Genomic DNA, 27,206 nt, shown 5'->3' with positions numbered 1-27,206 from the left:
GGATTGCTCACTAGACCGTCTGTTGTTTTGCAGTGTAGGAGGTGTCCCAGGCCTCCAGAGGATCCCCCCCCCCCCCTTTGAATTACTGTTTGGCAGGAAGCCAAAGTGGTTGTTGGACCTAATTAAAGAAAAAACTGAGTGAAAGATCCAAGTCTAGCTAAGAATGAAATTCAATACGTTCTGGACCTGAGAGCAAAGCTACATACAGTGGGGAGGTTGTCATGGGAGAATTTGTTCCAGGCCCAGGAACGTCAGCAGTGCCTGTACAACAGAAGGGCTAGGCTAAGACAATTTTCACTGGGTGACAAAGGGTGACACTGTATTGCTCAGGTCGACCACCCTGTTAGTATACATCACCCGAAAACTGTTGGAGCAAGAGGCCAGGTATAATCTAGCAGAGGAGTACCTGGCTATACGGTGGGTGGTCATTTCTCTTCATTATTACCTTCTGGGATACCCGTTCACCCCCCATTCCGATCAGTATGCCAAATGCCGAAATCGCTTGTTAATATCTGGCTCTCCAGCCTTTAATTTTTTAATTAAAATAAAAGAATTTAAAATTTAAAATACATTCTGCTTAAATGCATTTAGAAACAGAATTTACAGCTTTTAAACACAAGATTTAGAGCTTGTTGTGTGAACACCTGAAGGCATTGTGATTACGGTGGGTGTTCATGTGTGTCTGGCTGTCGAGGGAAATGGTCAGTGACAGCGGGTCGTGTTTGTGCTTGTCCTGTGATGCTGGGATAATCCTGCTGGCCCAGCAGTGTGCGAGTGCCTCATTAGCACTGCCCAGTCAACAGAACAATAAACATGCCAGTCAAGATAATGCCTCCTGTCATATTGTTAATGGTTTGGGATATACAAGCTGGCGACCAGGAGAGGCTTTCACTCTCAGGGGTGGAATAACATAAAATATAAGGGTAAACTGAAGCTAGGCGATGGATGAAACAGTGGAAGAGGATGTGGACTACTCAGTGGACTACTCAAAGTAAAGAAGAGACATTAGAGAGTACTGGTTAGGAAGTGTCACCTAAAAGTTGAGGAAAAAAAGGCTGTCTAAACAGATTTATGAGTAAGTCAATGGGGATGATTCCTCTACGTACAGACAGAGATGCCAGATTGTCACAGTGGTTAAAAAATTTCTGTGAAATCAAGCCTTTCATCCTTTCAAATGAATTAACATTCTAACAATATGTGATACATTAATAAGTGAAAACTGGAAATTTCCAGTAGGTGTAAATGTCTTTCCAGTGTATTAACTCCTTCCACTGTAAGCACAGGGACTAGCTGCATGCTTTATATGCAGACAGGAGTGCAGATGTGGGAAGTACACATACTTAAAAATTGTAGAATTTTCAAGTATCTGTACTTGAGAACATTTTTTCTGACAACGTTTTACTTTTACATAAATTCGGCACAACACTGGGGAAGTTGCAGTTCCAGTATTTCAGCATTTAGCTAGCCATACAAAAAGGAGCAAACTTAAATCATTGTATCAAAAAACTTACCAGTCTGTCTCAGCTACCGCAGTGAACCCAGTCTGATAATTTAGTGTAACTGTGCCACTGACTGAGAACTGCCTTGCTGACATTTCATTAAAATCACTTGAAAAAGAGAAATCTAAAGAAAATTTGACTACTTATTGTGATACAAACAATGTTTTAAGCTGTCAATAATCATGAATGGTTTTGCAGACCTTGTAGCAGTTTTTACTTGGCTTTCAGTGAGCCTTCAATCCTGCCCACTCACACTCACATGCTCTAGAGTCAACAAGTCAACAAAACATAAGATCGTTTGATGTTTCACAAGGTAGTGAGTCAGCTACATGACAAAACTATAGATAGCCAGACTTGATTGCTTATCAGCTGATCCATCACATAACCATAATGGGTAATCCAACATGCCTAACTTTATCACCTGTTATTTGTCATTTTGGTCTTAAATGAGTATTTCTAGTTTAAAAGAGCACCACCGGTTGCTACTTAAAATGTCTTTCGCCCATGGGTCTGGTATTTGAGTATTAAATTTTCTTTTGCAAATTTTTCAGAAAATATATAATTTTTCAAAGACACACAACTTAATTCAGTAAAACAAAAAGACAACAACATTGAAAATTGTAAATGTAGTGAACGCACCATATTAGCAACTTATCTTTATCTGAGTTTTAGCGCTATCCCTCCTGATCCACAGAGAGACTCAATTAGTCTCAATAGTCGTTTTTGGCATTTGAGGGCAAATCTTGCCACCTGCCACACTGATAAACACCTTGCAACTCAAGGAAATCATGCCTTTATCCTCAGAGGATGGTTTATACTCACTAATCTAGCCACAGTGGTGAGTAAAAAAAAATCAGGAACAAGTAGAGTAACAAATGCAGTAATAACTTCCTAAAGGTAAAAATATCTACAGCTCAGAGAATACAGTTCTAGGGATAATTTGTTTTTGTCATAGCAGATAGCTATGCTGGGGAGGTACTGTATTAAAAAAAAGTGGATGTCTTAAAGAAAATGTAAATATAATGACTTTAAGGTGTAATGATGACAACCCAGCAATAAGGCTGTATGTTACACAACAGAACTGAGTGAAGCAACCTCTTTGTATGTGGCAGAATGAATCTCAGCTTGAGCGTTTCTTCCAGTTTCCCACACCTTTGTATTTCCATTTTAATCAACAGAGTGCCTGGGCCACCTCAACACTTTATATTATTGCATTTTTGTTACTGTTCACCAGACTACACAGAGAACATGTCCAAGCAAGTATGTATGTGGGATTATATGTGGTTTTAAATCCTTGGGAAAATGTGCAGAGGCAATCTCTACCTCACTCTCTCGGGTCATCTGATTCTCAGTCTAGGAAACACTTCAACCATGAGTCTATCCAGATGAATGAAGAAGATGATTAAAACTAGCCGTGGCCCTGTATTTAATCCTTAGGGGTCACAATGTAGCATCTCTTAAAGCAAATGAGAGAAGCAGGGTGCAAAACCAGAGTTTTCAACAGTGTTTGCTTTGTCTGTCAAAACACATAGATTCTCATCAAGCTCGATAAGAATTCAATTCCATTCAATCAATACATTTTCAAAATGTGGCACTTCACTCAAAAACCTGTTTGATGCTAATGCTCTCTTTTAACCCTTTTTCAGTCATCAGCTATGAATTTCTAAAACAACCTTTTAGCTGAAAATAAAAGACAGAAAATTTCCAGTGCTAATCGCTTGGCCAAGCTCCTGAAAAGGTCCCGTAATAGAAACTGTGTCTTTCATGTGCCTATAAAGGGGACTTCAGTCCCACTAAACAATTAAAGTCCATACTGTATACATCTTCTACAAAGGCTTATTTCAGATGAGAAATATTAATAATTGCTTCTTAGACTCTGTCTGCCACTATGTGGGTTGTTTTAAGCATAATGGTACCCGAGTGACAGTGCTCTTCCCTCATTCTCCTTCCCACACCCACTCATATACAGATACACACTGTTCGTGCTAATGAAGCGACAGAGTATTAGAGCTGAAAGCCTTGGCTGCTTGCTGTTGTTGGCAGTATTAAAAAGCTTTTTCTCTCCCTGTGGTAAACAGTCACACACTCACTTACAGGAGGATTGTGGGTGAGCAACCTACAGGTAATAATAATGTGATTTGTTCAAGATCCTTGTAAAAAAAATGTATGAAAGAAGGTCAAAAGTCAGTGGCAGCTCCAAGAAATATAACTGATTTGGACTCTTGCTAAATCACATTTCAGCACTAGACATTTGCAGCAATCAGGGGTTTAGGATGTGCTTACTTACTAAATTACTTTTTAGTTTATTCAGGGTTTCAGCACTGACTTATTGAAGGGTTTTGTATTCCAAATGCACCCTGTGGTCAGTCTGAATGACGTTTAACAATGTGAATATATCAATGTCTGTCTTTTCAATAATTTTTTCCATTTAATGAGTTTCCTGTTGTACAAATTTACAAAACTTCAAATTACACTATTAACTCCAGACAAATAGACAAGTAATTCTAAACATTACTGGCTCGATTTTACTGTTTAAGAGCTATTTTTGTAAGAATTTCCTGGGAAACAAATGATAGAAAAAAACTGCATCACTGGCCATTAGTATAAGTGAAAGCGAATGGATTTGTTGGTGCCTTTAATACAATGACATTTGATTGTGTTGGGTTTTTTATGAGAAGAAAAATATGCTTGAATTATTTTTTATTTATTTTAAATTATAAGTTTTCACAATTTATTATCAAATGATTAGAATTTCAAATTTGTTTTACATGGCACCATGGACCTCCATCTCTCTGGATCAGAGACAAAGTTTTTATGTTTCACATAAATCTCCCCACTGTTAGATTCTGGAGGAGTATCATCTAAAGAGTTTTGAAAATGTTTAATTATTTTCCAATTTGTGTTTTAGTCTGCTTTTGGACAGTCAGCATTGTCTGAAAAGCCTGAACTCAACAGAATGCCCTGCCTGATATCATTGAAAGCTGCAATCTGTGTCACCAGCTTTAAAAACAAACTAAAAAAATCTTTTGACAGACACACAGATCTGTAAACATTTTTTTCGTGTTTAGTCTATGTGGGGTGAATGTGCAAGATAATATGTTGTGCATAACTCCATTTTTTGTGATATTTGATTGTTGCGAAGTTGCACTTGTAATCTGACAAAAAAAAGAACTGCAGCTCCAAATGAATTCTAATCTGACTGGTACTTTTTAAAAGAGCATCAGTTAATATTATAATTAAATATGGGAATGAGACAATAAAGCTCATGTCTGAATTATGTCAGTGATACTAAGGTGAGTTGTTGACGATATGCTGAATTCTTTTATTGGTAGGTACTGCTGTTTTTGCCACTGTTGGTGGTGTTACTTAAACTTTCTTTGAAGTTGACCCAACACTGTCAAATAAACCGTCAAAATTGCAGATAGTTTAAGCCTATATTTGAATTATGTTTTATATTTATACTTTGCTTGGGCTTTAAAAACAGATGCTGCAGATGAAAAAATAAATACATAAAAACAACTTTTAGACATTATAATCTACCACATTGTAAAGATAAAGATTTGGGTGTAGCAGTCATAATTCTGGTAATTGACACAGTTGGCATTTTTACCAGCTTCATTTCCTGTTTTCAAATAGACTAAGCTTTTTTTAAACTACTACCTGTTATCCAGACTTATTGACCAAAGCACTTAAATTGCTTATACAGTCATTCAGCAAGTTTAATACTAAACCACTACACAGTGCTTTTCCTATCATACTGCTTATTTTTCTGCAGCATCTGTGTTGGTTTAATTCTGCATTATGTTTTTAACCTCTGAAGATTTTTTCTGACATTCGATTTTTATCTTTGTAAAATCATTCAATCTGCTGCCACTAACCTTATTCATAATAGTGATTGGCTGTATGCTCCCAGTGCCACCCCTTTTATGTGATTACCAGTGTTGGGAAGGTTACTTTTAAAATGTATTCCATTACAGATTACAGAATACATGCCCCAAAATGTATTCTGTAACCTATTCCGTTACGTTACTCAATGACAGTAATGTATTCTGAATACTTTGGATTACTTGATATATTATCATGGTTTTTACAACTATGTGAATGTACTATTACTGTGTGATTTATTACTATTACTGAAGGTCCGCGGCTCTGAACCTTAGTAAAGGGACCTCTGACTAATACGGTGGGGTCCGTGTCCGCTAGTAGCCGAAAAATAGCTTTACTTTGTTGTCTGGGTCAACTTTTCTTGCGAGAGACAGAGAGAGGTGTTGAAAGACTGCTCCAACGGAACTTATTGTTTTTGGAGGAAAACACGAACACGGTGTACAGTCGAGTCTTAATCCGGTCGTTAAGTCTGACGTCACTAGCCGTGTCTGGGCCTAAACTCCGCTGCAGGTCCATATATCAAACGATCACTATGGCATTACTGAGAGTTGAAAAACTGTCTAAAGTCTTTCATCTTTAATAAAATGATCAGCATTCTGCTCTACCAGGTGTAACAATTGAGTTTAACATCCAGGCATCCATGAAAACTGAATTTATGACATTTAACGAAGTTAGAAGTTAGCAGGAAGTTAGCTCGCTAGCTTCTATCTAAATACAATATAGCATGTCCTGACTGCGGGGTTTTGGAAACAAATTAAAACGTACAGGTCTGTTATCACTTCCAACATAAATGAAGACAGAAAACTAAACAGCAGTGACGTTTGTAGGGTTACTGAAGTTTGGCTAGCTGGTATATAATGATGTGCTACGTGAGCGCTAGCGACACAGCTATGTTAGCATAATATAAACAAGCTAACTTTTTTTTCCACTCGATAAAAGTTAACGTGAGTGTTCTCGGTGGTCAGGAACAAATGTAATCGCATGGCAGGATGCTGTAAAAGGACCAAACTTCAGCCAGGAGAAAAACTGAGATAATCCATCCACAATACGAGGTTAGTCATTCATATACTGCTGCATGGGCTGGGCTGTAGTTACATCCTAAGGTTTTAAAAACTGAGCTTAAATAAATGATTAGCGGTAATAAAAGCCGAGGGAGGTCAACAGTGATCGCTGACTGTTTTAGGAGCTTTTTGAGATTAAATAGAAGAAAATACAACCATTAAACATGTTAAAAACACAAAAGCCATATTAAACGCAGACTACTTTAGGGCCGGAAGTAGGATTCGTCACGTTATCACTTAACGACCGGATAGCTTACTTACAACTGGGCTCGTCAGGCACTCTTCTTGGCTGCAGTGGTTATTATTATATTTACATGCTTCCAGCTCCCGTTTTTGCTTGATGACTGCTCGTACTTTTCCACTATCCTTTTTCTCCCTCCTCTTGCTCACAGACACATAACGTGTATGGGGGTCCATTCTCCCTGCAACACGGACCACACTGCCCATGATGCTACATTCTTTAGAGCTATGCTTGTAGCATTCTGCCTGTTAGCTTAGCACAACAACAACAACAAAAAGGTGCTCTCTCACCCAGGAAACATACAGTCGCAGAGAGAGAGAGAGCGTCGCCCTGTAACCATGGCAACCGTAATGCTGCCGCCTGGAACAACAGAACGTAGCTGTCAAACAAAACCCAAACAGTCCTTGCCCACCACAATATGAAACAGGAAAGTACCGCAGTGTAATCTATTTATTTCAACAAAGTAACTGTATTTTAAATACCACCTTTTTAAACAGTAACTGTAACGGAATACAGTTACCAAATGTGGAAAGTAACGAATTACATTTATTTGCATTACTTTTTTTTGTGTATTTGTACTTTTTAAAGTCATTTTTCAAGTCGGTAATTTTACTTTTACTTAAGTATATTTTTTAAAAAGTATTGTACTTTGCTAACCCATCACACCCGTTACTGAGTAAATTAAAAGAACAAACAAACAAACAAAAAAACCCAACATTGCGCTTCGGAAATACTGCAGGGAATGATGGGTAGTAGAACAAATTGGCGTTGGGTCACAATAAAGATGGAGTCTGACATTGGTGGTACGGATCCAGCGAAAAAAGAAACCCCGTCGAATTCTGCTGACCCTGAACTCGAAGAAACCGATGTGAACCCCTGGCCGTATTTAAGGGATCATTTCGGCTTCAAGTGCAAGAAAGGCAACAGCTTTATTATGCAGTGTAAGCTGTGTTTGCCAAGAGAGATCAAGTTAGCAGCTTTTAAAAATTCCACATCAAACCTGCGCAAGCATGTAGAGGTTAGTTAAATGAAACTTGTACTTTTTTTTTTTACTGGATTGGTAAATTGCCAAAAGAAAATGTGTTTACTTACATTTTTTCTGTTTGTAATTTATTTAAAAAAAAATAGTTAAATTAGACAGAAGACAGAAGCGGCTACTTTCTTACTTAACCCACATATGTTCACACTGCAGGCAAAAGAATAACATGTGCTATGTGCAGAGGTGTTTGTTTCTGTTCTCAAACGGATCTCCCTGTTGGAGCTCAGTCTGGGGGGAGTTATTTTTTTCTACTTATCTTTCCTGTGTTGTGCATTTTCCATTGTTATACCTCTCTGACCTGTCTTCCCCATGTGATGTTTGTGTAATGTATGTATGATCAGAAGGGTAAGATGGCGCTGGCAAAGGTCGGCAGCCTTAACCCAATTTCCTTCGGGGTCAACCTTCAGGATCAATAAAGTTTTATTGAATTGAATTGCTCCTCAAATTAACAGAGCAGGGCCAAGTTAAAAAAATTAAAAAATATTTTTATAGCAGCTGCCGTACAGCTCAATTCAGTATTTGTTCTATGTTCAATTCAATTCAGTTCAATTCAATTTTATTTATATAGCGCCAAATCACAACAAAAGTCGCCTCAAGGCGCTTTACTCATGTAAAAGAATTATATGGTTTTGACAGTTTGGTTGGTTGGTTGGTTTGGTGACCATTATCCATTTTGATGTATAGACTTGCAGTTTAACTGCCACTGCACTTTAATTTGTAAAGTTTTTCTTTTAATTAAAAAACAACTACTTTGAGAATTATCCCATTGTCTTTTTTGCACTACTCAGAAGAGGCTGTCCTCCTGCTGACAAAAAAGTAACTATGTAACTTTTACTCCGAGTACATTTTAAATGAGCTACTTTTTACTTGAGTAAATTTTTAGACAGGTAATTTTACTTGTACTTGAGTAAAACTTTAGCAAAGTAATAGTACTTTTACTTGAGTAAAATATTTTAGTACTCTTTCCACCTCTGACAGTTACTCATATTTTGTATTTTAAATACGTAACAGCAGTACATGTATTCCGTTAATCCCCAACACTGGTGATTACATGGGGAAAATTCTGGGTTAACTTAGCAAGTTGATAAGCAGCTCTAGACTGTGAATGTAGAAATGAATCAAGATAATAGAAAGATACCCTTGGTATGTCAAATTTGCTTCAAAATTCAGAACCCAGGCTTCAGGGAGGAGGAAAAGGAAGCGGATAAAGTGCAGATGAGGAAGGTGAGAGTAGTGGTTGTGGCAGATGCAGAACAGCAGCAGAAGCAGATAATGAAAAAAACAAAACACACAAATAAACATATAAATCCTAATATCTATACCCATATGTAGTTTGAAAGAGCTATATGTGATTTCAAGCACACCAGAAGACCTACAACATTATGGCTATAAAAGAAAACAATCAAGGTGTTGGAATGTGCCAGTGAAAATGAAAAGTTGGCCTTGGAGCTGATTAAAATTCTTCACTCTGGTCATGTCACAATGAACAATTTCAAAATCCCTCTATAATGGACTGATTCTTATATAGCGCTTTTCTACTCTCCCGAAGTACTCAAAGCGCTGTATACAACATGCCTCATTCACCCATTCACCTCCTTCTATACTTAAGTGCAATCTAAGCATTCATACACATTCACACTCCGATGGACGCATCGGAGAGCAACTTGGGGTTAGTATCTTGCCCAAGGATACAGACTGGGGAAGCCAAGGATCGAACCACCAACCACCAGTAGCTGACTAGCACTAGCTCTACCACCTGAGCTACAGCCACCCCAACTGGACACTATATACTGTACACTGCTCCAGCCAGCTACAATAGATTTATAACTAATTAGTAGGGGTGCAACGATACACAAAATTCACGGTTCGGTTCGATATTTTTTCGATACAAAAAAAATGTTCATGCCTTTTTAATTTGTTATTTATTAAAATTATAAATATATATTTTAACTCAAAAGTACAGTTTTTAAATTTAATGTTGCTGAAACAACAAAGTAATAAAAAAATAAATCTGTTCGAGAAATCACTCATCTTTGGAAAAGAGAGTTTATTACAGAGAAATGGCTCTTTCCAAAATAAAAGCTATACTATACTCTTCTTCTGGGCTATATTCTCAGCAGCATATTAAACATATCAGGTCCCCATAAGGAGAATCATGTGCTAACGGCTGTCTAAATGACTCGGGTAAAGTTTGTAGCATGCGTGCTTGTTGTTTTTGTCTGCTTCCACTTGTCTTTGCACGAGGATGATGTCGGAGTAAATGTGCAGTCATATTCGTTGTGTTCCCACTAGTGCTGTCAGCGTTAATCTCATTGAAATCACGTTAACGCCACAACACGGCAAATCTCCGTTAACGAGCTACCGCGGATCGCCCCGTGCGTGGGGCTGGACGGCCAACACGTTAACGAGCTAACTGCGCTAATGCACTAGTTCCCACCAATGTAATTTAGCATTGCTGGCACATCTGACATACTGTTTTACTTTTGTCCATGACAGCTTACCTTCAGGGTCATAGTCACATGAAAACCAAAATAGTTCCAAACGGCAGATCTGAATTAGAGTGGGGGAGGTTCAATTTGCCATGCTGCAACGAGAGCTTAACTTCTGTCTCGCTAGCTTGCCCTGCGCTCAGTGAATCTGCGTTCGACTACTCCTCCTAGGCTGCACTGTCGAGTGCAGATCCACTGAGCGCTCAACACAGACAGCACCGTCAGAAGAAAAGTTGATAAAATAAATTAAAAATTTTGTATTGTTCGATACATATGCGTACCGAACCGAAAGCACTGTATCGAACGGTTCAATATTGATACGAGTATTGTCGCACCCCTACTAATTAATACACTGTATTCCATACTAATGGAACATGCTCACCAAGTCCTCAGTATGCATTTGTGTTTTATCTCTAGATGAAACATTTTACTAGTAATGTTTTCGGACAGACCTGTAGAGCTCTGAATATACTAGTGCACATTGCCATTATTCAAAGCACCTGAACAGAGAGATATAATTTGAGGTGCAAGAGTGTGTTATATCATCCACAATGTGAAGTCTCTTCTCACAACAACATGGGAGTGGGTGGAACTGAAAGTTGGTTGCTCATTAATTTGGCCACTGTCTTTGGCTTGCAGTGCTGAAACAAGCACACGATTTTTTTGAATTATGCTCTCTAACTTCCCAAAACGTAGGAGACAGGCACCCTGTCAAGGTGACATTTACAGGGCAAACCACCAGCACCAGCTCTTTTTCTCATTCATTTTGTCAGTTCCCGTGGCATTGGAATGCTTGGAAAAATTGAATAAAAGCTTATGTCACACGAAGCATCCTGTCCACTGAGTGGACATTTTCATACAGATACCTGCTATGTATGCTTGTGAATCACTGCACAGTTACACGGAGACAAACTGACAAAGTTAAATGCCTTCTTGGCATTTTGCTGAGCTTGCCTTAAAAAAAAACTAAAAAAAAACTAAAAAAAAAAAAAAAAGCTACTCCTGTTTAAAGAAATAACTGAATTTTCTGTAAGAATTTGATGTTTAAATTCATTTATCCCTAACCTTTCACATGTCTGCAGTAGCATGTGTATTAGCTGACTCAAGCAAACATGTAAACCATGATTGTCCATTTATTTTCAGAGTTAGGGAATAAATGTTGTAAATGCTGTTCCTCTCTCTCTGATATTCTCCCTGTAAAATGCAGTTAACAGTCTTAACTCTCTCATTGCTAACACGCTGTATTATTGGTGAATATTCAAACTTAATTTACTTGTTTAAATCACATTTTTCTGTGTTTTCAAAAATGCTCTTTATGATGATGATGTTGCAAATGTATTTTTTTCCTCACACCTTTATCAGTATGTGGGTGAAAATACAGGAAAAAATAACTGTGACCCTAAAATAATATGAAATACATGAAGCAATATTTTTAAGACAAACCTTTATCCAATTTTTTCAGAGGATCAAGACATGCTGTGATGTATACAAGGCCACAATCAACCTTCGGTTTATGAATAGGCATTTTGGAAAAATATTGAACTTCTCTTACCTCAGTCCTGCACTTCCACAGGACTGAAAATACTTTAACCCTAGTTTGTGTTGAGATCACGTCCACTTCTGCTACTGCTGTATGCCTTTACTTTTCTGATGACTCCTATGAGTCCATTGGGTGTGTTACTACTGGAATACTGACTTTCCTAGGCTTTGAGACTTTCAATTTACCCATCTTACATGTTCCTCTGTACTGATTTAATGCAGAGCAGAACCTTGTGAAACACAGGTTACTTTGGACTCGTTTCACAACCAAGGACCCACTGAGGAGACCACAGTGAAAATGTTGAACACTCAAAACACAGAGATGCCCTAGACAAGTCAGAGGGCAAACAGTAAAATCTGCTGTTTGCCGTCTGCCATGTTTTTTGGACTGAAGACTTAAGCTGTGTCCCAAAACGTCGGCTGCATCCTTCGGAGGACCTGGCCTTCGCGGTCTACGTGGGCCGGGTCCTTCGAAGACCGAGAAGGCTGGAAGTGCGAGGCTGTGAGATTGGACGGTCTAGCCTTCAGATTTGCGTCACCGCTGTGTCGGTGGAGTTTAATAAACTCGGCCGTCTGCTCCTTGCTATCTAAAATATAACAGGACACTGGCGTAAATTCTCGACCGTCTCACACTTCTGTTTAATCAGTTTTCTGTTTGACGTTTATTCAGCTGTGTGAAAATTCCGGAGGAACCCACCCGATGCATTAATAAAGTTTTATTTAAAGTTTTATTTAATCTAATAACTTTAGCACGTTAAAAGTTTATTTTGTGACCCAGAAAGATTAATAAGACTAATTTTAAAACTCAGAAATTTGGCTGGGCCGTGCTATGAATTCTGGGATATGGTGAGCCACGAAGCACACACCCGACCCATCCTTCAAATTCGACGCATTTGTCGGCCGCATTTGAAGGAGTCGACGAATTGGGACAGTCTTTGTCGCCTGGCTGTGACGTAATCAGCCTTCAAATGCGGCCTCTGAAGGATGCAGCCGACGTTTTGGGACACAGCTTTACTTTGTCTTCAGACCACCTAGCTAATCTTGGAGCTAAAAGGCAGACATTGCTTGGGTCAAGTCCTGCTTTTATCATGAAGCATAACACTGGGACAACAACTAAGACATATGAACTTAACATAGACAAAGTTAAACATATAAAGACACACGACTGACTAAGGAGATGAGACTAACTACAGAGGCTGGAACACAAAGGAATACAGAAGAGAACAAATCAGGAACAATACGACAACAGGACCTAAACTAGACATGGAAGCACAGGAGACAAAAGATTACTAAAGTACAACAGGAAATAAAACATGGGATTACAAACAGACGAAAACTAGACAAAGCATGGGGACACACAATGGAAACGAGATGATTACAATGAGGGAGAAAACTAAAATTCAAAAACTAAAACTTGGGACTGAATTTGATGATAAACATAAATTTAGAATATCAATATACAGAAAGCCCAGGACATACTGAATGTAAACAAAACTCGAAACACTGGTTCCAAATCCAGGGACCCTAACAGCTTTACTAGTTTTCTATAAGCATTTTAATAACTTTACTGTTGTGATTTTACTTTTGCACCTTATCTTGCTTTGATATAATATTAGAGATTCAGTGCTGTGTTACATTACAGTTCAAACAAGTGTGGTCAAATGAGTGTGTATCTTAATCAAAATAAAGAGCTTACTGTGTTAAACCTGTTATTGCAAACAGGTTAAATAGCAGTTTAGCAGATATACCAGTATACTTATTTATGAAAATTAAATAATTAGGTTATTTTAACATAAGGCAACTAAAACTACTCAACATAAAAAATAAATAAATTTAAACGTAAATATCCCAATTAGGGATGCACCGATACCGATACTGGTATCGGGGCCGATACTGTAAAATCTGTGTGTACTCATACTCGTAAAAGTTAACCGATACCATGAACCGATACTAACTTATTTCATTAGTCAGAGGGTGGCTTGTCATTTCTGTTGTAGTTTTTTAGATTGGTCACTAGGGGGACATCGCGCGCTAAACAGGCACAGGGTTAGGCGAGTGAGACTGGCAGCTCCAGATAAAAAAGAGAAACTGGAGGCTGCTGTAGCTAGGCTAAACAAAATGTCAGCAGTGTGGACCGGAACAGCCAACTTTAACTCAGGTTTTGGAAAAGCGATGAAAAATGTCAAGAGAAAATCCACTGGCAGTTAAAATAACAGAGGCTCTGACTCATTTTATTTCTCTGGATGACCAGCCAATGCCAATCGTGGAAAACATAGGATTGAACCGTCTTCTCAGCATACTCGAGCCGCGATATGAAATTGGACACTCTGCAATAATTTAAAAGTTTATTTTATTCTCAAACCTAATTTGTATTTATTTTATTCCAAACAGAAGTGTTTATTTATTATTCTCAAAGCTCGAGACAGTGCCAATAGTTCAGTGATATTTTGTTAAATTACAATGTGGAGACTCTGCAATAATTTAACAGAAGTGCTTATTTTTCACTTGAAATTTTTTTGTGGTCATTTTTATTACGATTTTATTTTTTATTGGCAGAGAATAAAATAAAACCTGTCTTCCAATTCATTGCATTTGTGTGTGTGTGTGTGGTAGAAGTATTGGTTTTTGTACTCAGTATCGGCAAGTACTAAGATCCAAGTATCGGTATCGTATCGGTTTGAAAAAATTGGTATCGTAGCATCCCTAATTCCAATTAACATATAAAAACTGCAGTTATAACACAGGAAATGAACTTTGACAATGCCAATAAATCTATTGCCTGCAACCAATGTACATTTGTTTCATGCTAATCCAACAGACTGTTTTTCAGTGTTCTATTTGCTATGCAGGGAGTGCATAGCAAATAGGGAGTGTACAATTTAGATAAAATACGGTCCTTGACGGAGTTTAGAATTGTTTTGTCTCCCCATGTTTCTGTTTGACCACTTTGAGTTGGTCTTATTTAAAATAAAGAGCAAAATTATTCCCACTGACTGTGTGTGAGTGTGTGTACCTATATGTTCATATCGGACACATCTTGACGTTGTATGCTCTAGGAAAATAAAGGGCAAGGTAATGATGTGGGTCTGATCATTTCAATATTGTGAGCTGTGTTAGCAGATTATCCAAAGTTTCTTGTGTTCCCAGGGCTGGAAGACACGTCAATAAATCCGTAGCCTGATTTTCTTTATCCAGAGTACAGTTGCATCATAAGGCTTTGCTCCTTCATTGTATGCTCTCTTTTTTCTTAACAACTTTTACACTTGACAGATCCAGAATCTTTAGAACATAAATTAGACAACTTACAAGTGATTTTGTGTGACATGTGCACTATAAAAATACTTATGTGAGTTACAGTTTAAGATTCATTCACTAAAAGATATAGTCTTTTTCTTTTGTGTTTCTAAGGCAGGGGGTGAGCCTTGAGGCTTTGAGCGAGATTACATGGGGAATACTGAGCAGAGACAGAACAAACTCCTTTTTCTCTCCTAAGCAAAGGCCTCAGGTGAAGCCTCAGGTGAAGTCCAAAGTCATATTTTCTGTCACATGTTGTTTCTGAAAAAGGTTAAATGAGGTCATATTTGTTCTGGAATTATTTTTGTGCTTTCTGCAATCTGAAGCTTGTCTGTGCTCATGAACTATTTTGGGTAACAAGAGGGCTTTGCAAACATTGAAAGATGTCCACGTACATTTTTAGCAAATTTCCAACTTTACATTTAAGGCACATGAGAGCTATTCACTTTCTTAATCATTTATCCAAATGTGGGTCCAGGGGCTGGAGCCTATTCTAGCTGACAACATGGAGGGGTGGAATAACACAGAGAGGATCACTAATGAGTGGGAAATGAAAGTGGAGTACCTGGTTGACACTAAAATCTTCCCTATTATGATAACTTTCCCCAAAAGAACTGTGCACAAAATAAAAGACCTTGAGGATAAACAGCCTGTCTGATATCAACAGATTGAATAGACCTGCAGTTGAACTGGTATATCTTGGAGAGGCGAGATCTAACACTAAAAGCAAAGTCAGTTTACCAGTCAATCTACTTTTCTATCCAACTCTTTGGTCATGAGCACTTCAATGTGACCAAAAGTAGGACATCAAATATGATATAGCCTGTTAAGATGAATTTCATTCAGAAGGAAACCAAACAGTAAATGCGTTTTTATACTTGAAGAGACTTTAAAGGAGTCAGCCGAAGTTGTTGGGTAATCTTAACAGTATGTGACCTGGACACTGGAGAGGTATTCAATAATATCCAACTAGGAGGGAAACCAAGAGGGACATCAGTAGACCGTATATAAAAGATAGTGGTATCTTCTTGGTTTTAAAAGTGAAGCCAGTGGAATGAACCTGCATTATTTTTTCAAGCCCAGTAAAACGTTTGGATTTTTACAATCAATGTGGAACGCACCTTTGTAAAAATATTAAAAACATAGCTGTGAGCCATGCTTTTGCACTGACAGACAGACAGACAGACAGACAGACATATATTTTTTGTTGTGTGTGTCCTGTTCCAAGCACATTAATTTCCCCTGGTGCTCCACTTAATGGAGCTTCTTCACATGGAGCATCGAGGCTCTCAGAGGACCTTCAAAGGTCTGCTGGTCTTTCATCAGCCTCGGGGCATCTTCACTACTACTGCCTTAAAAATAATTACTGAACAGCTGAAACGCAGAGCAATATTTCTCCTGCACTACACTAGACCCCTGAGGCCTGATTGCCAAATCATTTGATGTATGATATGAATGAGGCAAGAGAAACTGGAGCTTATGCATGAATAACAAATAGGAGATGTACATTTCTGATTTTTGCAGTTCCTTAAACTTTAAGATGAAGATTAGATCAAACATGGTGGTATTTATATTTCCTAAATTTAAATAAAAGAAAACTGACACTAGATCCTTACAATATGGCATAGAGCATGAGCTGATATTTAGAAAGGGACATTAAGGCCTCTGATCAGCCACTGTTGTAGCCAAAAGGTCTCCTACTACTAATGTTTTATTCCTTTTCTCTTTCTTCTGTTCATTTTCTGTGTTCCCTTTCCACACTAGATTCTTCCCTTTTTGCCCTAGCTCTGGATCCCCCTCTCTTTTCATCTTCAAGCTCTTTTCTTTCTTTGTTTCTTCCTCTGTAGCTCTGCTAGCATGACTGCCACTCCACAAACTCTTACAGCACTTATAAAATGGATGCCCTGCTGAGACCAGCCACCACTCCTTGCATGAGTGGGAAATGAGAGGCTTGTGGGGGAGAGACAGAGACAAATGTGATGACAGAAAGTACAGAAACAGCACCAGAAGTGGGGACCCTGATTCACTGCCACTTATAAGTCACAAGTGACTAGCAGGAGCTTAGCTGTTTATTTTCATTTGACATTAAAGAAGAAGGCTTTTGTTTCCAGGGGTTCCTCTCGTAAAATGACTAAATGGAGTGTAGGACAAAAACAACAGCATTAGACATTAGTCAAGTTGTTGCATTTTTCTTGACAAGGACTGTTGTGACAGCAAGAATAATTACCCTAATGAGGAGAAAAAGCACAGACAGCCCGATGTTCCTAATCTAAGACCGACCCCTAATCCGAACAAAGCATCAACCTGTGAAAAATGAAAAGAAAACTGAAAAAACTGGGGTTATCCACATTCTGCTTTAATATGTGAGATGTGAGAAGCTCCTCCATTTCCACTGTGCTAATGTGTCTCACCAGACTCTATAATGAAAAACTTTAATGAAAAGTGCTGACACTAAATAAGCAGTATCCACTATAATCCAAATTTTGTTTTGTTTTGTTTGAGTTTAAATGCTTTTGTTTTTTCCCCAAGTTATATGTAGAAGCAATTTAAAAACACATTATTATTATTATTTATCTAACTTAACATTTAAACAAATTCTTTGTCTCTGTAAAAACTGATTTTGCAGGACTGCCTGTCTGACCCACTCCAGCCCACAAAGAATAGAAGATTCACTGGGCCTTATTTATTTATTTATTTATTTTATTTTAAGCCCCTTACAGTCCCACACGGGGGAAATTTTGTAGTCCTCTGCATTTAACCCATTCATTCAGTGAAGCAGTGGGCAGCTACCAGTGTTGCCAACTCCTCAGTAAGGAAAATCGCTATTGGCTGTCCTAAAAGTCGCTAAATGATGTCATCACCTAATTTGCATAATTGGTCATGCTAATGTAATTGTAACCTACGCTGCTGGAGAGAGAAATAACATCATGGACGAGACATAAAGTGAGCAAAAAACGTCCTAAATGCATTTAGAATTTATTTAGAACTACAAATTAAATTTCTTTTAGCAATTATTGTTTTTTTTAATGTCACAATTCCAACCCTGCTCCTTTACCCGGGCTTGGACCGGCAAAAGTGACCCGAAATAGGCACTCTGGTGGAGTTACTTTGTGTGTGTGTGTTTATAAGTAGTTTTAAACCTGATCCACAAAACAGCATAAGAGTAAAAGAAGAACTGACTGCGTTACAGCACCCGCTGCTTGTTGAGAGTAAAAGCGATATGCGCTTTCACGTCTTTTTTTAGCGACTTTTTTTCTAAAAAAAAAGTCGCTAGGGGGTCTGAAAAGTCGCTAAATATAGCGACAAAGTCGCTAAGTTGGCAACACTGGCAGCTACCAATCCAGCGCCGGGGGAGCAGTGTGTAGAGACGGTACCTCAGAGAAGCTGTTCAGTGGATTTGATCCCTAGACCTTCTGATCATGAATTTCAGGAGCGGGATAACATTTTATACAACCACCTTCCGGTTCTCTCTACATATGTCTCCTTCATAGACGTTTTTATGTTCGACTGAAACTTGGCTTAATCCTGGTGAGCTCTTTCTCCGAACTTATACCTACTAACTGTCTGTTTTTTAACTCCCCGCAGAAAACTGGCCGCGGCAGAGGTCATGCAACCATTTTTTTTTAAATTGTTTTAAATGTCAACAGCTCACAGCTGATTTTTATGACAGTTTTGAACTACAACTATTTCTCTGGGACCTGCATTCGCCTGTGCTGTGTGCACTGGTTTGTCATCCTCCAAAGTTCAACAAGGATTTTATTCAAGACTTTTCTGCCTTTTTATCAGGGATCTTAGCAAAATTTGATACCGTTTTAATCCTTGGTGATTTTAATATTCATGTCTGTTGTCACCAAAAACCACTTGTGAAAGACTTTTTTAATCTTATTGATTCTTTTAATCTTATCCAATCAGTTAAGACTCCTACCCACGAGCGTGGACAAACCTTGGACTTAGTTCTATCCTGTGGTCTGTAGCTACATGATATTCCTATTTGCAAGCTTAACCTTTCGGATCATATGCCTGTCTTATTTCAAATTTCTGCCCCATGTTCCTCAGTTAAACCTCTTCTACCTGTCCATCAGTACCACATCGTTACACCTGCCACTGCAGGACATTTCTCTGCTGCTTACCAGAACTCCGGTCCCCCTTTCATGGACGATTGTTCCCTTAACAAAATTGTCGATTATTTGCTTACCATTTTTAATGTCAACTGTACAAACATTCTTTTAAACAAACTAAACGTCCTAGACCTAAATCGGATCCCTGGCTAAACAATGACACTCGGGCCCTTAGAAGATCCCGTAGAAAAGCCGAAAGAAAATGGAAAAAAGACAAACTTCAGATTTCCTTTGCTATGTTAAGAGATCCTCTGTTTCTTTATCAAGATGCTGTGCGTAAAGCCAAAACTAAGTACTTATTATCACTAAACACAGCTATAGCTCTCGTGTCTTATTCAATACTATTCATTCTGTTGTCAACCCTCCATCCACCACTCACTTACTAGGGTCTCCTGTTACTTGTGAAAACTTTTTACAATTTTTTGTTGATAAGGTGGATATTATTAGGTCTCATATCACTCCTCCACCTATGATCCCTCTGTTCCCCAGTTCTCTTCAGTTGTGTTTGATCATTTCGAGTCGATTTCCCTGAACTCTCTGGCTGGAAGTTGTCTAACGCCTTAAGCCTTCTATGTGTCATCTTGACATTATCCCCTCTCGTCTTACACCACGTTTTAACTATCATTAACACCTCCCTCTTAACTGAAACTGTTCCACTTCATCTTAAACATGCTATTGTCCACCCACTTAAAAAAAAATAATAACCTTGACGCAACCGTTCTTTCAAATTTTAGACTAATCTCTAAACTCTCTTTTTTGTCTGAAGCTTTAGAAAAAGTTGCCCATCGCCATCTTAGAATCATTTCAGTCTGGTTTTAAAGCACTACATAGCACTGAAATTGTGCTTTTAAAAGTTGTTAATGATCTTTTACTGATTACTGATTCTGGTAATCCTGTTATTTTAGTGCTTTTAAATTTGAGTGCAGCATTTGATACAGTTGATCATGGAATTCTGCTATCAAGATTGGAAAATTGTGTGGGCATTAAGGGTACAGCACTTAAATGGTTCAGATCCTACCTAACTGATAGGAGTTTTTCTGTCAGGTCAGAGCCTTCTTCCACATCCACCCCCCTCACCTGTGGGGTCCCACAAAACGGTCTGTCCTTGGCCCAATACTTTTTTCCCTGTATATGCTCCTGCTAGGTTCTATTTTTAGAAAACATGGAATCTTGTTCCACTGTTATGCTGACGATTCTCAAATCTATTTTCCCCTTAAAAAGAACTCTGCAGACTCCTTTAAAGTTTTACTTGACCGTCTTGATGACATTAAATCATGGTTCATGTTAAATATTTTGCATATTGCCTTTCTTGGCTGCTGCCTCAAAGCACATTGTGCGTTGTCTATCTTGCGTGCTGCACAATATCGTTTAATATTTAGTATCTACTGTTATCTACTGCTAGCTAGTTTATTGTGATGGTGCTGTTTGTTTATTATGTTGCTCTTTTTTTGTTTGCTTTCTCTTCTGTTTTTTTCTCTCCATACAGGTGATCCAGGTGTTTTGTTTGTTTTTCTTTCTTTCTTCCCCCCTTTCTCACCCTCTCTTCTCCCCTCTGTTTTCCTCTCTCTCTCTTTCAATCTTTCTCCCTGTCCTGTCCCCCAGTCATGTCTGTCCCGTCTGTAGCAACCGAAAATAAAATAAATTCATAATTATAATAAAGGTCAATCAAATGGACCAATATGGCAAAGCCATGATGATCCACTTGGTAAAATAAATCCGCTTGGCATCTTTCTTGGCCTTAAGACAACAATTCTGATGGCTAAAGATCCAAACGGGACACAAAAAATAAATAAATAAATAAATAAATAAATATTTTGCATATAAATGATCAAAAAACGAAGATCATAATATTCGGCCCCTCTGACCCCTGTTCTTCCCTGAATGTTGACCTTGGCCCCCTGAAAAAGTTCAGAATTTTGTTTGCAAACGATTTAGGAGTGTTTCTCAATAGCTCTTTCTCATTTGGGAAACAAATAAATTCTGTTATTAAAACCAGCTTTTTTTTCATCCGCCGATTTTGAGAGTGATACATGCATTTATCTCTTCTAGGCTTGACTATTGCAATAGTCTTTATTTTGGTATTAACCAGACCTTACTCTCACATCTGCACTTAGTTCAAAATGCAGTGGCCTGACTCCTTACAGGGACTCGCAAATTTTATCATATTGCCTCAATCTTGGTACGTTTACACAGGCTACCAGGCTACCAGTACCACGACTTCAAGATTTTGTTGTTTGTCTTTAAATCTCTGAATGGATTAGCTCCATCTTATCTCTCAGACCTTTTAACAAAAAATAATCCAAGTAGAGCCTTCAGGTCTGCAGATAAGTTGCTTCTGACTATCCCCAGAACTAGATGGAAAAACAGAGGTGACCGAGCTTTTGCGATCGCTGCACCCAAACTCTGGAACAGTCTGCACCTTCACATTAGGTCTTCGCCAACACTCGACATTTTTAAAGTTGAAAACACATTTGTACTCTCTAGCTTTCAATTATGACTAGTCTTTTATAGTAATTATTATGTATGTTTACTATTTTATCTCTACTACGTACAGCACTTTGGCTCAACCCGCGTTGTTTTTAAATGTGCTTATAAATAAATTTTTGATTTTATTTTTTGAGACGTTGAACGACTAACAGTTTTACTTATAAGAGCAAAAGAATCCACCATGGACGTTTTGTCCCTCGGCCCATCCTCGTCAGGTCTCTTTCAGGCAGTCCAAGAAACCAAAACTCACATCTCTAAATGACACGTTCAGGCCGCTGCAGTGAGACCAAAGGCCGCCGGGCTCCCTGGGAAACCTTCTAGCAGTCATTCTTGCTGCTCGACAATCTAGTCTCCGAAAGTGTTTTACCTCTAATGCAGTAAAACCAGTCAATTAGGCAGCCTGATTTCAATAGTCTATTCCAAAATAAACTCACCTCTAAGCCCCTCCAAGCTGCTGACCTGTTACCTCAACCTTAGAAAATTTCAGTGCCTTCCATACCTCTTTTTATCACACATCTGGCCACATAGCTACCAAATCCTGTTTTCTTCTACACTTTTGTCACGTTCTCTCATTTTCTATAATTTATCCTAATTCTTCTCTAGCCATTCCTTCCACATTTGGGCAGCAACATCCACTTCTCACAAAGGAATCCATGACCTCCTGATCAGGCTCATGGGCCACTAATCATAACAAGCCTTCCAGTAATACATTCGCAATAATCTCCAAGCCCTTCGCAATGCTCTATCGTCACTACTTCTAGAGGATGTCTTCTTTAGGGATCTGCATGGCCCGGGAGCTGCTGCCAGTCCCCTCTTCCCCAAACCTCAGCATCAGTTCACGATCCTTCATTCACTATTGTCAAATCTAAATGAGGATGTGGACCCAGCTAGGGAATTGTAAGATTAAAACCCTACAAATACATGTAAAAACATAACATTAGTCTTTGGCTTTTCGTCATGTGTGAAATCTGGTTCAAAACCCTCTGAAAATATTTCTTCCAGCTCACAGCCTTCAAGCCATTTTGGAAAACAACTCATCTGAATAAGTAGCTAGCTAGCTAGCTAGCTAGCTAGCTAACTAGCCTACAGTTTCATAAGCATGTAAAAGTCTGACGTACGTGTAGTCAGTGTTGGGGAGTAACGGAATACATGTTCCGCCGTTACGTATTTAAAATACAAAATATGAGTAACTGTATTCTGTTACAGTTACCGTTTAAAAAGGTGGTATTTAGAATACAGTTACTTTGTTGAAATAAATGGATTACACAGCGGTACTTTCCTTTTTCATATTGTGGCGGGTCAGGACTGTTTGGGTTTTGTTTGACAGCTACGTTCTGTTGTTCCAGGCGGCAGCGTTACGGTTGCCATGGTTACAGGGTGACACGCTCTCTCTGCCCGTTTCCTGGGTGAGAGAGGCCTTTTTGTTGTTGTTATGCTAAGCTAATAGGCAGAATGCTACAGGTATAGCTCTAAAGAATGTAGCATCATAGGCAGTGTAGTCCGTGCTGCAGGGAGAATGGACTGCCATACCCGTTATGTGTCTGTGAGCGAGGGAGGGAGAAAAAGGAAAAGTACGAGCTGTCATCGAGCAAAAACGGGAGCTGGAAGCATGTAAATATAATAATAACCACTGCAGCCAAGAAGAGAGCCTGACGAGCCCAGCTGTAAGTAAGCTATTAAGACTCGACTGTACACCGTGTTCGTGTTTTCCTCCGAAACAATAAGTTCCGTTGGAGCAGCCTTTCAACGCCTCTCTCTGTCTCTCGCAAGCAAAGTTGACCCAGACAACAAAGTAAAGCTATTTTTTGGCTACAAGCCGACACAGAACCCACCTTATTAGCCAGAGGTCCCTTTACTACGGTTCGGAGCCGCGGACCTTCAGTAACAGTAATAAATCACAGCAATAGTACATTCACGTAGTTGTAAACAGCATGATAATATATTAAGTAATTCAAAGTATTCAGAATACGTTACTCTCATTGAGTAACGTAACGGAATACGTTACAGAATAAATTTTGGGGCATGTAATCTGTAATCTGTAATGGAATACATTTTAAAAGTAACCTTCCCAACACTGCGTGTAGTTTACCTGCCTGCTAATACTTAACTGATCGTTGACTTCTGGTTGCAAATAAACTGCTATCTGCTTGCTTATTTAACATGAAGGCAAATGAAACAACCTGAACAACAAGAATAATATTACGAACGGAGAATTACTTAGTGTGACACAACATGCTTAATACTTTTGCATGCATATTAATGGATAAGTATTGTAATTTTTCCAGACAAACCCAGTGAGGATACTTTAGTAATTGATTGCAGTCTATGACTGCCTGCATACTACTTGCTTCAGCATGATAGTGCTGATATTTAAGTTTGTCTGTTATCCCTCACCTCATCTACGCTCACACTGCAGAATTGAGACAATTTAATTTCTTGAGTTTTAAAATGTGTTGCTGAGCTGCTGAGGTCAAGGTATGTGTGTTTGTATGTGGACATGAAGTGTGTTTGGTGATTACTACAGTGAGAGTGAAAAGCTACCATCACACTGGGGGCTAATAGCCTGAAGGAGAACACATGGTAGTATCACTTGATTTAGAGCTATTGGTGTACAATTGCTTTTGTAATCTCTTGAGCCTGCGTGACCTGAAAAGCTATGAGTACAAAGGGCCTGTGCTATGTTTAGCCCCATGTTTTCTTCCATCAATAACAACACATTTAACTTAAAGCAGTGGCTATGCTGTAAATCCAAGACTGAAGAAAAGAGAAGAGGAAGAGGGGGAAGGGGAGATGGAGGGTGGACTGCTTACTAGAGGATGCTAGTTATCTTCACATTTATTCCCTGCAAGATCTAATTCATTTGCTGTTTCACTCTAAAAACTATTTTTAAGTATTTTTTATTGTAGTTTTCATTGGAGCACATGTATTAACATACACTGAAATTAGCCAAGTAGTTTCAGTGCATAAACTTTACCACCTTACTAAACCCCTGACCACTTGTCCACAGACGATTCTTGTAAATCTCATTTAAATAAAATGAAGCTTACTCTCCATAGCTAGTTTTACGTTCCAATTTCATCTCATTTTGAGTATGTTTCACCTGCCTCTTTTGGACAGTCACTCACTCTAGAACAAGGACCAGCATAAGAATCCATTTAAGATGGTGGACTTGGATTTAAACCATAGGATGAAAGATTTATAGTTGAGCAACTGATCATAGTGCTCAGTTTGACATGTGGCAAATAAATTGTTTGTACAGAAAAAGACAAATTATTCAGTGATTGATTTTTGATAGTAGGTGTACCTCATTTTGCAGTGCATGTGCATGCCCATATGGAAAAGAAATAGTAAAAACATATATGATTTACTCATGAAAGTGGCCACTTTCTCATTACTTTCATATATTTTTTTAGTAAGTATACAAAACATACAAGTTTCATTATATAATTTTTCAAGGGCTCTTATATGTGTTTTCACTCTTGTATGCTTTTCATACAAGTTTCATACAAGACAGATACAAACTTTATAAGATTTATATATATCTTTTCCATATGGGTGTACACATACTCCTCCATCCACACCCAAAATAGATACAAATACTCACCTCAGGATAGCAAGAACCTAGTGCCTAACAAAAGATAATATTACAATGTGTAAACAGATGCTTTCTATTATGTTGACAGGAGAGAAGGACAATTGCTGCCTGAGCAAAAACCTTTAGTGAGCCCTTATATGTCAGGAGTATCGGAGCAGCTGAGACGTATTTTCTCTAAACACCACATCTCTGTGGTTCTCAAACCCCAAAACACACTTTGCTAAAAATTGGTCTACCCAAAGGATCACACAAACAGAGTAATATAGTGCATACTGTTAAGTGCCAATATATACACATCAAGAAAACTGATCAACCTCTGGCTGGAGATGGCACTGAATGGCACAACACAAAAGAGCCACCTCTTATGGCCAGGCTATTTATGTTGTTTCTGTCCTGCTCCAGGATTATACTGCATTATACTGTTCCCACAACACAACTTCAGCTCTTCAGAAGCACCTGCACAGACAGCATGTGTGGCAGGGGTGTGGTCTCTGGCTCTGCTGCAGTAGAGGGGTGGCACAGTATGCTCACGGGGTGGTGCCGGGAGGTTGGAGGGGGCAGGTGAGAGGGACTGGAACTAATGAACTCTCCACTCTTTTTAGTGTCTGGAGTTGGGAAGGAGCAGTGGGTGTGGGAAGAAGCTGGGAAGCGGACTGTGCTGAAGCAGTGGCAAACACTGTGTTTCAAAATAAAGGTGCTATGACACTCGAACACCGTGTGGGTCCTGATCACTTCACAGCATGCTAACGCTAAGCTAGCCATGATGTTAAAGCTGAGTAAATACTGACCCCAGCCCAGCACCGTGAGCTGTCATTTGTGGTGAAGCCAGCCAACTGAACTTCAACATCTAACAAACTAATGAGCAGTCAGGCTGCAGCCTCCGTTTCTACCTGTTCATGTTTCTAGTAGAATCACAAATGGCAACTGCTTTAAAGGCTCTTTGAGCTGGTTTTCATCTTTGCTTTATTTTGTTTTGTTATTTTTCATACCTAAATACTAAGAGAAAGATCACGTGTCCTCATTAGGATAGGCATTTGTGTGGTGTGTGGGACTGTAGCCTGTAGGTTTATATTTTTAATTGGTTAATATGAGACAGATCATTTTACAGAGCAACATGAAAGTAACATGATGAGTAATAATAATAATGGATTGCATTTATATTGCGCTTTTCGGGGCCCTCAAAGCGCTTTACAATTCCACTATTCATTCACTCTCACATTCAGACACTGGTGGAGGCAGCTACAGTTGTAGCCAAAGCTGCCCTGGGGCAGACTGACAGAAGCGAGGCTGCCATACCTGCCGCCTACTGGTGATGGCCAGTAGGCGGCAGGTGAAGTGTCTAGCCCAAGGACACAACGACCGAGACTGTCCGAGCCAGGGCTCGAACCGGCAACCTTCCGGTCACAAGACGAACTGCCAACCCGATCGAGTACTATAACAAAAATTGTCTTTCTCCTGGGCGTAATTAAGTGACCTCAACACTGATGAAAACAAAGAGGGGAAATACCTCCAACGTGCACAAAAAAACTTTCAAAGTGGAACCAGTGAGAATCAGTAAGGAGCTGAATTGATATGTGATATCGATACTGGAATCAGAATTGTTAAATTCTTAATAATTGCCATCTCTATGCATATACATATCTACCATCTGCAGCAATACTGCCAAAAATACCAAACTCTGAGATTTTGCAGTGAGTGACAATAAGTGCCACAAACCTTATTAATTTTACTCACATTTTCAGTTTTCTTAATTTACTGTTATTGTACACATTGGTGTATTGAAAGTTTATTCTAGACTTACAGCCCAAGTCCACTTAACACATTCTGCAAAACTAACCATAGATCCATTTTCTTTTATCCTCCACATGTTCTTTGGTATGTCAGATGTGTTAAACAGAAACAGGACTGAATTGTCCACTACAGACTGAGCCATGCCTTTTAGATGGGCTTCACAATCAC

General features: G+C 38.8%; 1 protein-coding gene across 3 annotated transcripts in view; it reads right to left on the bottom strand.

Annotated features, from left to right (window-relative positions):
* The window catches only part of ca10a (carbonic anhydrase 10 (inactive)a), a 259,344-nt gene that overhangs the window by 162,021 nt on the left and 70,117 nt on the right, over positions 1-27,206 (bottom strand). Inside the window, exon 1 of one of the 3 annotated variants that reach the window (XM_087845237.1) lies at positions 6,990-7,032. The exons of the other annotated variants lie outside the window; for them this stretch is intronic. Coding sequence (XP_087701363.1) covers positions 6,990-7,026 — 37 coding nt within the window. The 5' untranslated portion in view covers positions 7,027-7,032. Of the gene's footprint in view, positions 1-6,989; positions 7,033-27,206 lie in introns of those variants that run through there. 3 annotated transcript variants of the gene reach the window in all.

This window comes from Neolamprologus brichardi, chromosome 8, assembly GCF_056152115.1.
Source record: "Neolamprologus brichardi isolate AB-2024 chromosome 8, ASM5615211v1, whole genome shotgun sequence".
NCBI classification, from domain to species: Eukaryota; Metazoa; Chordata; class Actinopteri; order Cichliformes; family Cichlidae; genus Neolamprologus; species Neolamprologus brichardi.
Note: the sequence above shows the minus strand (reverse complement) of the source record. Positions and strands in the feature narration are given on the sequence as shown.